Genomic DNA, 18,034 nt, shown 5'->3' with positions numbered 1-18,034 from the left:
TATTTTCTTTTAGCATACATCAATGTAGAATGTTTTCTCAAAAGATTACTACCAGTATATATATCCCAGTCCTGTATAAAAAAATGATAAAACTTTTGGAAACATGTTTCAACAGTTGTTGTCTCCTTTTGATCAATACATGTATGTAGATAATGTCATCTGCATCATAAGCAATACAAAAACTTAAGATCTTAAAAGATAAACCTTGTGGCAATAACATACAGAGCTGATGAAATACTGATGAACATAGAAAGATCACACATGTATTGAATTATATGTAACAACAATTTATAAGATACATTATCAATAAAATCTGTCATAGATAAACCTAAATCATACAGTGTTATTCCATTAAAGTCTGCTGTAGATAAACCTAAATTATACAGTGTAATTCCATTAAAGTCTGCTGTAGATAAACCTAAATCATACAGTGTAATTCCATTAAAGTCTGCTGTAGATAAACCTAAGTTATGCAGTGTAATTCCACTAAAGTCTGCTGTAGATAAACCTAAGTGAAGCAGTGTAAATCCACTAAAGCCTGCTGTAGATAAACGTTAACTATACAGTGTCATTCCACTAAAGTCTGCTGTAGATAAACCTAAGTTATGCAGTGTAATTCCACTAAAGTCTGCTGTAGATAAACCTAAGTTATGCAGTGTAATTCCACTAAAGTCTGCTGTAGATAAACCTAAGTTATGCAGTGTAATTCCACTAAAGTCTGCTGTAGATAAACCTAAGTTATGCAGTGTAAATCCACTAAAGCCTGCTGTAGATAAACCTTAATTATACAGTGTAATTCCACTAAAGTCTGCTGTAGATAAACCTGAATTATACAGTATAATTCCACTAAAGCCTGCTGTAGATAAACCTAAATCATACAGTGTAATTCCATTAAAGTCTGTTGTAGATAAACCTAAATCATACAGTGTAATTCAACTAAAGTCTGCTGTAGATAAACCTAAATCATACAGTGTAATTCCACTAAAATCTGCTGTAGATAAACCTAAGTTATGCAGTGTAAATCCACTAAAGTCTGTTGTAGATAAACCTAAGTTATGCAGTGTAAATCCACTAAAGCCTGCTGTAGATAAACCTAAATTATACAGTGTAATTCCACTAAAGTCTGCTGTAGATAAACCTAAATTATACAGTGTAATTCCACTAAAGTCTGCCGTAGATAAACCTAAATTATACAGTGTAATTCCACTATTATGCTGTAGATAAACCTTAATTATACAGTGTAATTCCACTAGTCTGCTGTAGATAAACCTAAATTATACAGTGTAATTCCACTAAAGTATGCTGTAGATAGACCTAAATTATACAGTGTAATTCCACTATTATGCTGTAAATCCTGAAATATACAGTGTAATTCGATTGATATCTGCTATAGATAAAGCTGAATTGTACAACGAAATTCCAAACAATGTTTGCTGTTGATCAACCTCAACTATACGGTGTATTTCCACTAAAGTCTGCAGCAGATATCAAGGTTTCCTGCTTTCCATCTCATTCCAAATGCTTGTTGAAGGAAAGATACAGTAACAGGAAATTTTGTTTATCATTTTCTGTAAGGATTAGTCAGAATAAATATTGTAATACTTTATGTAGTTGATGAGTACTTGTATTCCTATAACACAGCCATACACCCACATAAGCATTACGATAGAGCAGTGTGATACAGTGTTACACATCCATCCTTGTGTTTACATGGGAAGCCATGCAGTTGCCTCCCCTTAATCCTGTACAAAGCAGAGCATTAGTAGCAACTATTTACAGCGCATCTTTCACACATTCACTTCAGCTCTCATCTTTACAAATATTAATACACTGTACTCTTATCTTACTATTTAACATAAAAATGGTTTTAAATGAACCAATTTATTAGTTGAGATGATGTTCCAGTACATGCCATTGCAAAGGGAGACAACTTAAAATATCTAATCTAAGGACATCACCTGCTCGGAGGAATTTAATTATTTTAAAAAAAGCATATTCATTTCAAATCAGGGATGACAACATTTAGTTTTCACAACCATTTGGATGCAGTAAACAGATATTAAAATTCTAACTAAATCAAAGCTTTCCATAACAATTTCAGCAAATTAAAATTTAGACAAATTGTGTCTGTGATCTGGATCATTAGACCTAAAGCACCATACATACAGGTTACACAAGCCAACCTTCTTACCCAGCATCTGTACTACAACACTTGACCAAGGTTACCATCAGGGCTCAATGACAACCAACCAAATCCAAATGAGGTTTAGTCACAAGTAATGCAGAGCTTTCATATGTTCTATATTACTGCTCTTCTCTACTTCCGACAAGCCAAAATGTATTTTTATAGATCAATATATAATAACCCATTAAAATTCTAAAGTGAAATTTAGAATTTGTATAATAACTGATTATGACTTGTTAAATGTATTAATTATTTAATTAAGCAGGTTAAGAATGAAAGATCTGCATTGAAACAAAAGACAGATAAATATGCAAATGATGAATAAGTCTTTGGGAGAACTGAAGAGGAGCAGGGAGTCTTACATTCTTACCTAGCGTAGAGCCTGGAAATCAGAAGACAGCAGTCAGGATGCTTATTCTAAACCACACAGGGACCCGTGACCTCAAAGTTATGGCACAGTGACCCATGACCCCAGAGTTACAGCAAAGTGACCCAAGACCCTGAAGTTGTGCACCAATTACTTTTCTTCATTTCAATTTTCATGCATTGGTAATTTAGTTTCAAAAATTATTTTGCAGGTTTTGAATTCAAAAGAGGTATCACAATTGATAACTTTTGTTAAAGTGCAGATAAAATATTCAAAACACATTTTAATTAGCAACTGGTTCTCTCATAGCGGTCAGTTGTAGACTTCTAAGTCTTCATTCATCACAAAGCCAGCATCAGCAGCTACAGCCAAGTGAAAACAACATGCTGAAGAGCATTGAAAATGCTCTTAGCATAAAAATTATCTTGTTCTCTTTGGTGCAAATGTAGGGACTTGGGTACAGGTACAAATCTTAACCTCGATGTAACAGGTAAAGTCACTGTAGGATTGTAGGATTCATATCTCAAACCAAAGCTGTAGGAACATGTTGATATTATTTCCTGGCGGTATGGCAGAGGGAAGTATTGAAGGCGGACATCAGAACCAAGCTGGACTCAGCAGGTAACATATAGCCGATTATTTTCACATGGATGATATTTTCACAAATTTGCAGGGCATATACACAATAGTAAATTACTGAGCAGTACATCATACCAATCAATGTAACTCTAGATGTAATTAAGAATATATGTACTTCAGTTATTTTAATTTATCCAATTTTTCAGCAATAGTAATTGTTCGAAATAGTTGTAGCTTTTATGGATGTATAAACAAGAAGACCAAATCACCAGTATACATGGTGGTACTATAAATGAGAATATTTCAAATTGGTGAAATATTGCAGTTTTTTTCTTCTTTAATACACAACAAGATATAGTTTGAAAGTCAGGGCAACCTGTGAGTCAAATTAAATTCATTACATGCCTCACTTTGAAAAAATCCTACAAATAGACCTGCAAAGATAACCGGCTATACAGAAGTAGGGAGAGGCAAGAAGAAAAGACAGTTTAAAGGAACGGGACCAAGAAATTAGTAATGAATCGCATGATCAAAACCTCATCATATATTTACTTTCAAATTTAATTAAAAGTTTCTTTTCCAACTAATTTTTTGTAAGTCAAGTGGTGATACACATATAGAAGAAATCTTGCTATACAATATCATTACAATCCTCCCACACCTCATAAAATCACTGCCTAGGTGTAACTTTGCTCTTAATCCGTTTTGCAAAATTAATTTATCACACTTCAGTACCAATTAATGCAATGTTTGTTTTTAAATACTCTGTTGTTTCCTCAATTGTAGCAGTAAGTATGTATTCTCCAATATGGTGTGGAAGGACTGCCATAAGAATATCTGAGCATTCCCTCCAACAGGGTTAGACTAAATTAATTGAGCAATGCTCTACAGTGGCGAGATGAACCCTTCTGTGAACAAGACTTATAAGAAGTACAACACAACATCCATCATACATGCCATCTTACCATCATCATCTTCATCCTCATTGCTCCTGATAGAACTTGTTTCATCTTCGTCTTCAGTGACATCATCCGTTGTATCCCTGAGATCAACATAAATCAAGTTTTCACATTGAGACATTTTTTGGTCAAGTTTGAAATACATCCTAGTATTTTTACTTCATTAAAGATATCTGTACTGTATCTTTCCTTATGCATACTTTCTTATGAAAAGTTCATCAATATTTCTGTAACAATGAGTTCTTGTCTCATCATTTACAGGTTCATCAGTTGTTAACCAATCATTAATCAATTCTGACCAGTGTAAACCAGGTCCCAGTATTATTAATCCTTTGTGTTCTCAAACTGATTGGGAGTATTCATTCTCATGTTGTATCAAATATTTGAAAGCTTAGATGTACCCAAAGTGTTTCTATCACACCATACCTTGAAGTCTCCAGGATACACTTTTCATAAACGACGGAGTTTTCGAAGTTTGGGAATATGTCCTCCTGGTGGATAATAATGGTCTTGATGACTTCGTGAACGTTGCTCTGATAGGACACCTGGTCACGATCCGGTGGGATGGGTAGGAGAGTCGGGCCAAAACAAATTGCCAAGTTATAGGCATCCATCATGTTCTCGTCTGAGTACTCCGAGAGACTAAACGGCAAATTGAAAAAATTAGTACCAAAAGAAATAAACAATAAAATATTCACAACTGTTTTTCGTTTTAGGCGACTTCAATTTGCCTGATTTTTATCTCTTATTTACAATTTTTGCAGAAAAATGTTCTCATTTTTTGTGATTTCTCTTCATCTTAGATAGATATCAACATCTTTGTATTAAAATCAGGTAATTTGTGTGTTACTCACTGGTTGAGGAAGGAGAAGAGATACTTCATCACAATCAGGATGCAGCGAGGCAGTGAGGACAATAGTTCTTTAATCTTCTCCCATCTGTGTTGGTCATCAAGCTCTGTAACATATAATGTTTACTTAATTCACAATGTGATCAACTTTAAGTTTTCTTAGTCTGCCTCTAAACTTACTCAATTTCAGAATTCATACAAATCCTCATTTGGTTTTAATGAATTCTGAATAGTTTGAATTAATCTAGCTGTGTATTCTGCACTTAAATTCATTTATTGTGTACATTGGGGGAGATATATTATGTATCTACAGGTAATGGTTTAAGAATCATATCTTATCTATACAGGTAAGAGAGACACAGAACATATTTCGGAGTTTGTTAAATCTTTGACATATAGATGATAACTTACTGCTGCCGTCTATGAGCTCATCAAACAGTGGCAGTGGAAATAGAGGTTCCCTCAGCTCCCTGAAGTACGCCTTCAGCACGCCGGCCACAGAGTTAATGTCACTAGGATCCACGTCAACCAAAGGGTCATGACCTTGGCGAACAGACAGTTAAATGGTTAAAAAGATCAGACAATCATGATGGACAACATACAGTTTTTACAGACATACAGTCATCAACAGACATACATCAAATGGAAGAGTCAGACATATTCTTGATAAACTGAATCATTCTAAATGTGCATATTTTAGCAACAGTCTTATTTCAGTACTTTTTGCCATGAAAGTATTGCCCTAAAATACAATTGTACTAAACACGGTTTCTGCATTTGCTTAGATAATGATTACCTAGATTCAATGATCCGTCACTTCAGTTATTTGCCGAAAACACTAAAATTTCATTGCATCACATAAGAACATTTACTATGTCCACTAGGCAGACAATCTTTAAACCAAGATTTTGAGTTTTCAATGCTTCTTTGTACTCTTAAAATGAAACTTACAAACAAGAGGATAAATTTCTGATATAAAACAATAAAATGTTTTAATCATGTACTTCAGGTTTTAATAGTCAAAACTTGCTTCCGGAACAAATTCTATTAACACAACTAAATAATATTATACAAACTCACCTTTTTCAAATTCTACCTTATGTTCGTTGATTTCTACCTGAGCACCTGAGATACGGAATATACCTTGATGGTGCATACCTGTCAAATCACAACAAAAATACACTTGTTTTTATCACAACTCTATGCAATCCTTTTAATGGAAATAATGTATCACAAAACACATGTCAAATGTTAATAAACAGAGTAATTTTAAACATTGTATAACTGTTAATATCTATATGTACATAGTGGTCTATTCTACATCAAGATTTATTCTATCTTCTACTGTCTAGAGCTGGTTGCCACTTGTTTCTGCCTTAAACAGGCTGTCATCAGGGCACAGCTTACATGATAAACAGTGACTCCACCACCCCTGAATTTCTAATACAAATACTTTGTAAGAAATTGAAAACTATTTCATTGTATACTCTGAAATCATGTATATAAATGGCTAAAGTACTCACCATAAAGGTTGATGGCTCGTATACAGCTCCTGATAATCAGTGGAATATCGTTACCAGTAGCCTGCAAAAAAATAGGTTGATTGTATGATAAATCATATCTAATCAAAGCGACTTATGCCTCCAGAGGACATGAACAGAACATTTTTGTATCATACAAGTCTGAGTATTACCAGAAATCAAGCAAAGAAAAATTATCTCTTTGACACACAACACATTCATCTTTACACATATATCTAACACCCAGTCTCTAACTTACCTCTATATATTCCTCCAGACTGCCCCAGTATGAAATCTCTTAACTCACATCTATATATCCCTCCAGACTGTCCCAATATGAAATCTCTTAACTCACATCTATATATCCCTCCAGACTGTCCCAATATGAAATCTCTTAACTCACATCTATATATATCTCCAGGCTGTCCCAGTATCAAATCTCTAACTCACCTCTATATATCCCTCCAGGCAGTCTCAATATGAAATCTCTTAACTCACATCTATATATTCCTCCTGACTGCCCCAACATCAACTCTCTAACTTACCTCTATATATTCCTCCAGGCTGCCCCAACATTAAATCTCTAACTTACCTCTATATATTCCTCCAGGCTGCCCCCAAACAACTCTCTTAACTCACATCTATATATTCCTCCGACTGCCCCAACTCTTCTCTCTGGCTTTGGTGGTAGTGATATTGGTCGGCTGCCCCAAATTAAGATCTATAATAACTATCAATATTGTTGTCATGTTCCAAATTTCTAATCCTAACAAATTCAGATTTATTCTTCAATTTGACTCCGACCTATCCTTCTCTTCTTTGGCTTTGGTGGTAGTGATGGTGGTCGTCTGCAAAAATCAAGATTATAATAACTATCAATATTGTTGTCATGTTCCAAATTTCTAATCCTAACAAATTCAGATTTATTCTTCAATAAAGTAAGAATGTATGTGTAGGGAATATTATTATCTATCTTTAGAGTGGAGGTTGATGTCTGTTACATCGGATATATCTAAATATACTAGCTTACTGTGACAACCTTGTGACTTTGATGTCATGACCTCATTCCTTTCTAAGGCTTTGTGTCATGAAAGTATTCCCTTACAAGGCTTTGTGTCATGAAAGTATTCCCTTATAAGGCTTTGTGTCATGAAAGTATTCCCTTATAAGGCTTTATGTGATGGCAGCAATCCCTTAGAAGGCTTTGCCTGACAACAGCGATTTATGTCATAACAATGAGAGCAATCCTATGTAAGGATTCTTTTTGATGATGGCAGTGATTTGCAAGTTTCTTTTTTATCAAAATTAGGACTCACCCAGTATTTGACAGATTGTCACCCACAGATTTCTGTATTGCACTTTGTTTGGCCTGGAGTCGTGATATTCTGTTACAGCTTAACGTGTATGAGCGGAATTTCTACAAAGAAACCAATTCATTAATGTAAATCAACATATAGCACAATGAAATTAAACCAACATATGTGACTTTAAATTTGTTCTATAAAGAAAGAAATATAAGTAAAAAATTCTGGTCTAGTTTTAACTGGTGTGAGAATATTGGCTTCACTTGGTATATTATCAGTACATAAATTTATAAATGAAATAATGTTACCAATCTATTAATTCATTTAGATGCATAAACTTTCTTGCTGGAGAGAGAGGTGCTAAGATGTCCTCCCCACTCACATCTAAGTAGAAGCCCTCCACCTCCAGTCTGTCCCCTCGTAGTTTGGCTGCTTCGTGAGGTGAACGCGGTGGTTGATTCTCATCCACAAAGAAACTCGATACATCGTAGTCGGCCACATTAATTTTGTCATTGAGTGATTTCTCTGTTGCTTCAAGCGTCTTCCATGTCTGTAAGACAATATTCTACATTTGAATACATGAATCTAAATAGTACCAGCTCTTGTACATATCTAATTCCATTTCAAAAGTGTAAATATTTTTGCCCTGTTACCATTTCTCCCACCATCATACTCTACCTACCTCGTCATTCTCTAGGCGAAGGTCGACAAGCCGTTCCTGTATTGCACGGTGTCGTTGGAGGATATCATCCTGTACTGGTTTTTGAGCACTGATTTGTTGGACCTGTAAGACAGCACAATAGTGTTCAAATATGATATAGATTTAATATGCAGCAACTGATCCTCATTATATTTATCAAACTTAAATCATCAATTGTGATCATATCTCAAATCTTATCAAAAACAAATTGAAATCTTAATTTTTTTTTTATTTTGTCAAATTAGTATGTTGTTGGTCCTTGATTTTCAGTCTCTCTCTAATGAAAGTACCACTAAAACACTAAATCTCCAGAGGTTCTAAAGTGACTGAACATGACTCTCACAATTTATATTTTTTATAATCACTAGGCAGTTCTAGCCTGAATGATACGGAACAATTTGTTAGTGTAAGGGATGGGACATAACTCTTACGACTCTATGACAATATTAAAAATATTTAAATGAATAATTTATTGAACAAACACAAAATCAGACAACAAAGTGATCACTGCAGTCTTATCTTTTTCTTGATAAACATTACATCAATTTGAGAAAAGGCACATTGCGAGGCACATTTTATTTGGTTATCATTAAAAAGTGTGCACCTATCAACAAAGAATTACAATTAAACAAAGCAAGGTATCTGAAATAAGTAGAGAAATCTACCTCATCTCCTCTACATGGCTGAAATTCAAACTTCTTTGGCAGCATGAATGCAGCATTCTGGAGCTCAATGAATCGCTGTTTGTCGGCCTGGGCATCTAACTCTGCCACACATTTCTGGACGATGTCCACACTCTGTTGGTGGCATCTACTCAGATTCTTGTGAAGATTCTGATACATCAGCATTGAATTCTTCACCGAGTTATGGTATCCAAAGTCCATACACTGTAACAGTAAAAAGATCTAGTTACACTGGCTCATAAACAAGATCTCACACAAACCAGGCCATCAACAACTGTAATGTGTCTTAAAATGAATTAGTCAAGACACAACAAAATACTGTGGATTCATTTATTTTCGTTGGGTTCAATTTTCGTTGTTTCTACAAATTAGACAGTTTCATGGACTCATAAATTCGTGGATTTTTGATTCTGTGGGAAAAAAATAAAAACGTTAGAATTTTCTCTTTTTGCTTCCAGTCGAAATTTTTTCTGTTTGTATTAAGGCTATGTTCACAGGAATTAACACTGATGACAAGAATAAAAGAACGTTTTTTTCCAAGATGGCGTCCTGTGTCTCGCATTAATATCAAACCACAAATCAGTATATATCCAGGCGTGTAATCAATCGGTAATTATCAGAAACAATTGTTTTCAGTGGATAAACATTGTGTGCTGATCAGTCGGTGTACCGCAGTCATATGAAAACACCACGCGTATCGATTGGACCATGTGTGTAAACAGGTGTGTAAACAAGATCTGCAGAAACAATTATGAAGTAAAAACACAACACACTGACGATAGTATAAAGAAATCACAGTGATGAACATATCATTATGTATCTTATCCATCATGTCGTTAACACAGTGGTTAAAATCCGGGAAATTGAATCTGCGAAAGCCTGATGTTCCTGGGCTACCCGACTCCCGACTAATTACGGGGCTTCTGTCATTACCGGTGGACGTTTCCGGTGTCGGCAAAGATTACCTGGTCAAATTCCAAAATTACTTTAGTAAGTAGTTCATATTTCGTTGTGTTTTTAAATTCGTGGATTTGCTCATCCACGAAAACAACGAAAATTGGACCCCCACGAAAGAAAATGAATCCACAGTATCTTCAAACAGATGAACATTCAAACCAGTTTCTTGTATCATAATGTATCAATATTGCCTAGCTACTATCTGATACAATTATTCATGGTGAGTTTTCTGTGGGTATGAAAACTCTGCTGTATCAACAACATTAACATGTTTTATATTGTACCTAACTAGAGTACACAGCTAACCTATATCAAATGTAGGCAAAGTTACCACATTCTGATGAAGCTTCAGACTACCATAGCACTTTTGAGCCTGAATTTACCAAAGTTGAACATTTCGACCATCATACTTACGTCCATAAGATCTGATATGTCGTCAGAAAAGTACTTGTTGATGGCTGCATTGGCTGCTTCTATACACAGAAGGTAGTCGTTCCTTGCTTTCAAGGCCTTCAATTTGTTCTCAGAGTATTTAGATTGTCTCTGGAAATGAGAAATAGAACCTTTAATTAGTACTGGATGCTAATATTTGCCGACCATAAAAAAATATGACCCATAACTCATGATCACTTCTTGATTTAAACAGAACTCACTAAATAAAAGATAATGTATTTTACAGCACATTTTCCAATTTGTTTATTTTTTTTTTTTACAAGTACTTTTTAGTGTGTGAATGATGGTTTTGGTTTTAACAGTTGAACACCACAGAAACACTATCAGAGCATGTGTTTCTACCATCATGTGGTTATCTATTTATAGCTGACACAGCATGCCTGCACTACCAGTGTGAGCAAGTTCATTCCCATAGCCTATGACAGATGAGGTAAAATTGGTCTATTTGTGAAAGTCCTACCCTGGCTCACCCTATCCTGGTATAACCTTACTAAGTGACCTTATCCCCATGATGAAAACGTCACCTTCAATGAGACCTTGCTTTAAGTGTATCCCTCATTTATTACTTAAACACAAGTTTTCCTTATCACAGTCTATAACACTCTAAACTGTCTGAAGTTTCACATAGTTACAAACATTGAATCAGATGACAACAATTTTGGAACTATCTGAATTACTTTTACACGTACAAAGAAAATCAGGTCTTCAGCTGCTCAGATCAACATTCACAAATCTATAATGGACAAGAAAACAATCTGAATCATTCTGCTCATTCAGACACACGTGATTGGCCGACTCACCTTTTCCGTCTGACGGATAAAGCTTTTTAGTTTGCGGTTATTTGAGACATTTTTGCCGGAGAGCTGAAGTTCCAGTTTAGATTTCTGAGTCTCTACAGCCTTGAGTTTGGCCTCTGCCTGTTTACTCTCCGACTGGTATGTGTGATAGGTTTTCATAGCCTGAAATAAAGTTAAAGATCAAATAGCAAGGCCATGTCTAGAAAATCAGCATAAACATTATATGTAAATTAACCTGCATAAAATTTAACATCAATTACACATTTTTTGAATATAAATATATCACCAAGAAAAATCTCACCAGATTTCTTGCAAAAATCATATCAGGCCTTGAGAATGTTGAGTTTGTGGTAATATCTATATTCATATACACATGTAATTTTGTATATAGTATATATCTGACAAATATATGGTATGTACACACTTACATAACTGTTAGGAAGTCATCATAATATTCCACAACATCACAGAAATAAGAGATAGAAGATATAGAACTAAATATTCTGTGTACAAGTCAATAATTTTGAATCATCTGTTTCAATAAACGAAAGAAATTAATCTGGTGATACAGAATACCAGGACCTTGCATGTCTGTGTAAATGATTATTTACCAGATTCAAATTGTGTTAACAAGAAGTCAAGAAAATTACAGCATAACAGGGCAGTAAAAGTTATAAGGGTAGTAATACAGTGGTATAGAGTAAACACAATTAACACAAGAGGCCCATGGGCATTAACGGTCACCTGAGTTCTTTAGGTCTTTGGACATGTTTTAGAACTTGTCCATATCAGTGCCAGCATATGGGCAGACAGAACAGAACTGATATATGCATACTTACAAAATTTTTATTTTTAAAGTTTGAAGGCTTAATTTTTAACTGATAACACTGCCTGTTGTTTGTTATAAATTAGCATATTTGACCCCTGTGACCCTGTGAATGAAGGTCAAGGCATTCATCTGAACAAAATTGGTAGCCCTTCATCTCAGCATGCTACTGGCCCAATATCATGACTCTGGATCATTGTGTTATTGTGAACAAGTTGTTTAAATATTTTCACACATTTGACCATTTGACCTTGAAAATAGGTCAAGGTAATTCATTTGAACACACTTGGTAGCCCTTCATCCCAGCATATCTAGCCCAATACCATGACCCTTGCCCATTTAGTTACTGAGAAGAAGTTGTTTAAATATTTCAACACATTTGACCCCTTTCACTTTCAAAATAGGTCAAGGTCATTCATTTGAACACACATGGTTGTCCTTCATCCCATCAAGCTACTGTCTAAATATCATGACACTGGGTCATTTTGTTATTGAGAACAAGCTTTTTAAAGATTTTTAATAATTTGACCCTATGACCTTGAATGATGTTCAATGTCATTCATTTGAACATTGCTAGACAAAAGACAATCGCAATATCTTACTTGAGACTTCGTCTCAGAAGACCTAACAACAGACAAATTAATCTAGTCCTTTATAATCTGGGTCAGAACCAAAAAAGGATGACTAAGATAGTCAACGACTATGTTATATGCACTATGGTTACAATTCCCTTTACCCTCAAACCAATCTTTTTCCCTTTGTGATGTCATTACATCAGATACCATATCCTGAGGTTGACTCCACTTTTAGTTGATAAGTCAGCTATTGCGTTACAATTACATCATATAGGAATATATAGCTCTCTAGGGGTATAACATGATGGAATGTATTGAACAAGGAGACCATGGGGCAGTATTACTTAGCATGTACAGAAACACAGACTGTATAATCAGGACATAAACATGGACATAAATATCAGAATATAAACATCAGTACAATAACATCAGTACAGAGACAGTGACAGAATCATGGACAGAAACATGGACAGACACCATGGACAGAAACATGGACAGAAACATGGACAGAAACCATGGACAGAAACCATGGACAGAAACATGGACAGAAACCATGGACAGAAACATGGACAGACACCATGGATAGAAACATGGACAGACACCATGGACAGAAACATGGACAGAAACATGGACAGACACCATGGACAGAAACCATGGATAGAAACCATGGACAGAAACATGGACAGAAACCATGGACAGAAACATGGACAGACACCATGGATAGAAACATGGACAGAAACATGGACAGACACCATGGATAGAAACCATGGACAAACACCATGGACACAATGGACAGAAACATGGACAGACACCATGGACAGAAACATGGACAGATACCATGAACAGACACAATGGACAAAAACATGGACTGACACCATGGACAGACACAATGGACAGAAACATGGACAAACACCATGGACAGACACAATGGACAGAAACATGGACAGAAATCATGGACAGACACCATGGACAGAAACATGGACAGAAACATGGACAGACACCATGGACAGAAACATGGACAGAAACCATGGACGGAAAACATGGACAGAAATATTGAGAGAACCCATGGACATAAACATGAACAGAAACAATGGACCGAGAAAATGGACAGAAACATCAGGAAAAACATGAAAGGTGATAATTGTACCATCTAGTGCCAACATTTACACACAATGTACTTGTTTTTAAAGTACATGCATTTGTCTTTCTGAATTTTTTTTTCAACTCTAAAAACTATTTTTCTCACAGAATATGAGCTTTTTTTGCTTCAGCCAATCGATTTCAGGATAAGTACATGCAGAAGCAAATACTGTGACTGCCCTGTAGCTAGACTTGGAGTCTTGCCTCCCTCGACGATACCAGATGGTTGTGTGTGTCTAATTATGTTTTATTGTAAGCTGTATGCATCATGTGTACACATGCACACCACTACTTAATGCACCCTGGTAAACAAAGCTTAATGTCTCACAGCTGACCAGCTCTAAATGTCAGCTATTACAATCCAAGCAAAAGGTTAAAAGGGTCTGCTACTGCCATTGCACTTCCTGCTGATGAAGAAATCTATATGTAACTACAATTTTATTCATAAATAGCAGTGGTTTCAAATGTAGCTTTTTTTTTTAATTTGTTTTTTTTTTGTTTGGTTTTTTTTTTTATTCATTTATTTTTGCTATGTGAAGAAAAAAATATTATCTGGACACTTTGAATTTTTCATGAGTGCACTATCAGTTTTCTGGTTTTGTTTAGCTTGAATTGTATACAAGAGGGCCGTGGCCTTTAACAGTCATCTGACAATCGATGAATGGATGAAAAAACTGCAGATTTGCAGATGGTGGTCGGACAAATCTGATGAATTCTCATGATGATATTTCAGACAACATTTGGTATAAATCCATTCAAGTATTAAGGAAGAATAGTGTTTTGAAGCCAAATCAATGACTGACTTTCACATTTGGGGCCTGCTCCCAGGTCCCTTGGGGTTGAATCAATTTTCTGAATTTAAGAAATGATAACCCACTTGCAATAATGTTTCAGATCAAATTTGGTAGAAATCTACCCAGGCATTAAGAAGAAGTAGCATTTTGAAGCAAAATATTCAAAACTTTCCCTAATGGAGCCCGGTCACTTTGGGGCAAATCAACTTTCTGAATTGAAGAAATGTTTCTTCACCCTCAATGAAGTTCAGGCCAAATTTGGTTGAAATTCATTCAAGCATTAAGGAAGAGTGCCATTTGAAGCAAAATAATGACTAACATCCCCATTTGGGACCCAGCCCTATGTTCCTAGAGATCCTATTAACAATCAAAGAAATGATTCCCTACCAACCATGATGTTTCAGATCAAATCTGAATGGGATCCATTTAAGCATTTGGGAAGAGTAGTGTTTTGAAATGAAATATCCACTAACTTTCCCATTTGAGGCTCCATCCCCTGGTCCCTAGGGGTTGCATGAAATTCCCAAATTTAAGAAATGATCCCCCACCCCAATGATGTCTCAGACCAAACTGAGTTGAAATCCCTCTTGGCGTTAAGCAGGAGTAGTGTTTAAAAGAAAAAGTTTACAGACGGCGAATGACACACAATGCACGGCAACAGACAATGCATGACAGCAGCAGATAAAAGCTGATGCAGAGTTAGAAATTCTAAGTTTCTCATCTAAATATTGGGTAATTGAATAACACTATTTTAACATGGAATGGAAATATTATTTGAGTATTATTCTAAGAGATATGTTTTTATAATGATCAAGAAAAACACATTTATCAAATATCTATCTGTTTGCAACAATTTCAGACAAGCTGACCATCTGAAAAGTTTTGTTGAGCTGTATGTTAAGTTACTTCAAAGATTGCCAGACAATGCACAGATTTCTTGTCAACTTTAGCCTCATATAGTATAAAAGTATCACTGTTTTTTTCACTTTACTGAAATATTTCTACTCTATAAAACTGTTTTTGTATTCAGTTTGACATGTGCAGGGTAAACGCTGAAAGCAATGGGAATTGATGTAATTTTATCTGAGTCCTGACCTCATTTCTACATACTGTACCCTCCCTAATGCATGGACGGTATGGAGAAGTTCTAATATATATATATGTAGATTTATCACTTGTAATTCTGTGTTACTGATCAAAAGTCTATATCATATGTACTAATTCTTTGGAGTTGATCTAGAGCCTACTTTTGTTTCTTTGTTTCTTTTTTTTCCTGCTGAGAGTTTCCTGTGACTGTAAACACCAGACAGATGTACTGTGTAGTAGTAATAGTTTATATAATCATATTACATGTGGATGCCTCTCTGATTACATGTCCTTAAATACATAACTACCACTTCAAAAACATACATTCTGCTACTTCAAATGCATGTTTAACACTGTCAAAACTCTCCAGCTAAGAGTTGTTTTCTACATACATAGGAGAACATCTTTATTAGAAAGGGTAAAACGAGTTTTATCAGCTCTAGTACTTGTCATCAGAGATTTGAAAAACTTGTGACATCCTGATGTTCAAGTGACAGTCTGGTACAGTTTTCAAACTCAAACGTTTTTATATGAATGTAAAACAGATTTATATAGATATATGATAACATTTCTTTAAGAAAACATCCTGATCTACTCACACTTTGTAATTCTGTAAGTGTTTTCATAATGTCCTCATGGCTCTCCACACCAATATCTCGACACTGCAAGATAAACACAATAGTCCTTAAACTGGACAAATCAGACTTTACATACCAAATTTATCCTGCAATGAACCTATGGAGACAAGACCTTACTAGATTCCATACAGATATGTTCAAAAAATACGTCTATGATGTAGGCTTAAATCTAAAAGGTCAAAGGTCACCCACTCTTTGGCTGCGTAGAGACATTGCTGTACTGAGAACTAAAAAGTCACCAACATAAAAGCCATGATGTACAATGCTATTGCCATTTATTAAAGTTTAAAATTCCAGCAATTAAAGTTCTTTCACAAGTTTTTTCAGTGCAATTATAGAAACATGAACTTTTTTAATTTCATAACTCACTATTAAATTGATGCTGTCACATTAATCACATGTTTTCAAATCCAATTGAACTTTAATAAATGTCACTCTTTCATCTATTGTTGAACTTTTCACACACTATTCATCCTATGCCATGTCCTTGACACACATGGATTCCTGTATGTAGGTCCCACCATACTTACAATAATACTGTCCTACACCACAGTGTATGTCCAAACTTCTGGACTTTTGATATGAATACTAACATGGACTTTCCCCTTGTAACAGGACATACATATCAATATACCCATTACACGTTCCTCATCAGAAAAGAAGGGGATCCTTTCACAACATTCCCTGCACCATACAAACCCTATGATAGAGCTACCCATCTGTAAATCTTGTCCCCATCCCTGGAACACACCTACCCTTTTTTAGACCTTGTCCCCATCCCTGGACCACACCTACCCTTTGGTAGATCTTGTCCCCACCCTGGCCCATACCTACCCTGTGGTAGATCTTGTCCACACCCCTGGACTGTACTTATTCTGTGGTAAATCTTGTTCCCACCCCTGGACTTTACCTAACCTGTGGTAGATCTTGTTCCCACCCCTGGACTTTACCTACCCTGTGGTAGATCCTGTCCCCACCCCTGGATCACACCTACCATTTTGTAGATCTTGTTCCCACCCCTGAACATTACCTACCCGATGGTAGTTCTTATCCCCACCCTGGCCCATACCTACCCTTCGGTAGATCCTTTGTGAATTATCTATGATGTGGCCCATTCTCTGGACAAGTTGGTTGTTACAAATTTCACTCATCACTCCATGGTCCCTGCTTTCTTTCTTGGTGATGTCAAGTAACTGTTGCCAACACGACATAGTGGAGAACATGGACCAGTGTTCCCTCCTATAATGCAACAAAAGAACTGAATTAACATGGCACTTCTACATCATTTTAAAACAAAGTATTGACTCACAGATATAATCCATCCAATCCCTGATGTCTAAGCTGTAAATAATGGATACCTGTAACAACTTTCTTAAAACTTTAAAACTGAGAAGTGCAATGTTTAACATGTTAAAAGAAAACCACAAACATTTATTGAGTTATAGAATTTTAATTAGCAGTTGTTAAGTATGACCTCTGACCTGTTCACCTTGATTTAAGACTGCTAAAAATAGATCTATAGGAGAACTTGATGTTGAATATGACCTAAATCTGTTGATGGCTCAAGTGATATTTTGTAAAAGAGACTTTTGATTTAGATGGACAATCTCATCTACATGCC

At 35.5% G+C, this 18,034-nt stretch overlaps 1 protein-coding gene across 1 annotated transcript in view; it reads right to left on the bottom strand.

The window, feature by feature from the left end:
• The window catches only part of LOC132557990 (SLIT-ROBO Rho GTPase-activating protein 1-like), a 34,959-nt gene that overhangs the window by 6,160 nt on the left and 10,765 nt on the right, over nt 1–18,034 (bottom strand). Inside the window, exons 3-19 of the mRNA XM_060222520.1 lie at nt 17,487–17,652; nt 16,375–16,437; nt 11,358–11,516; nt 10,519–10,647; nt 9,130–9,351; nt 8,447–8,548; nt 8,147–8,314; nt 7,777–7,877; nt 7,247–7,308; nt 7,128–7,136; nt 7,053–7,087; nt 6,464–6,524; nt 6,021–6,098; nt 5,352–5,483; nt 4,945–5,047; nt 4,517–4,732; nt 4,097–4,173 (exon numbers count right to left, since the gene is read on the bottom strand). Coding sequence (XP_060078503.1) covers nt 4,097–4,173; nt 4,517–4,732; nt 4,945–5,047; nt 5,352–5,483; nt 6,021–6,098; nt 6,464–6,524; nt 7,053–7,087; nt 7,128–7,136; nt 7,247–7,308; nt 7,777–7,877; nt 8,147–8,314; nt 8,447–8,548; nt 9,130–9,351; nt 10,519–10,647; nt 11,358–11,516; nt 16,375–16,437; nt 17,487–17,652 — 1,883 coding nt within the window. The remainder of the gene's footprint in view (nt 1–4,096; nt 4,174–4,516; nt 4,733–4,944; nt 5,048–5,351; nt 5,484–6,020; nt 6,099–6,463; nt 6,525–7,052; nt 7,088–7,127; nt 7,137–7,246; nt 7,309–7,776; nt 7,878–8,146; nt 8,315–8,446; nt 8,549–9,129; nt 9,352–10,518; nt 10,648–11,357; nt 11,517–16,374; nt 16,438–17,486; nt 17,653–18,034) is intronic.

Source organism: Ylistrum balloti, unplaced genomic scaffold, assembly GCF_031769215.1.
Source record: "Ylistrum balloti isolate Yb309-2 unplaced genomic scaffold, AGI_CSIRO_Ybal_v1 Utg370742, whole genome shotgun sequence".
Classification (NCBI taxonomy): Eukaryota; Metazoa; Mollusca; class Bivalvia; order Pectinida; family Pectinidae; genus Ylistrum; species Ylistrum balloti.
Note: the sequence above shows the minus strand (reverse complement) of the source record. Positions and strands in the feature narration are given on the sequence as shown.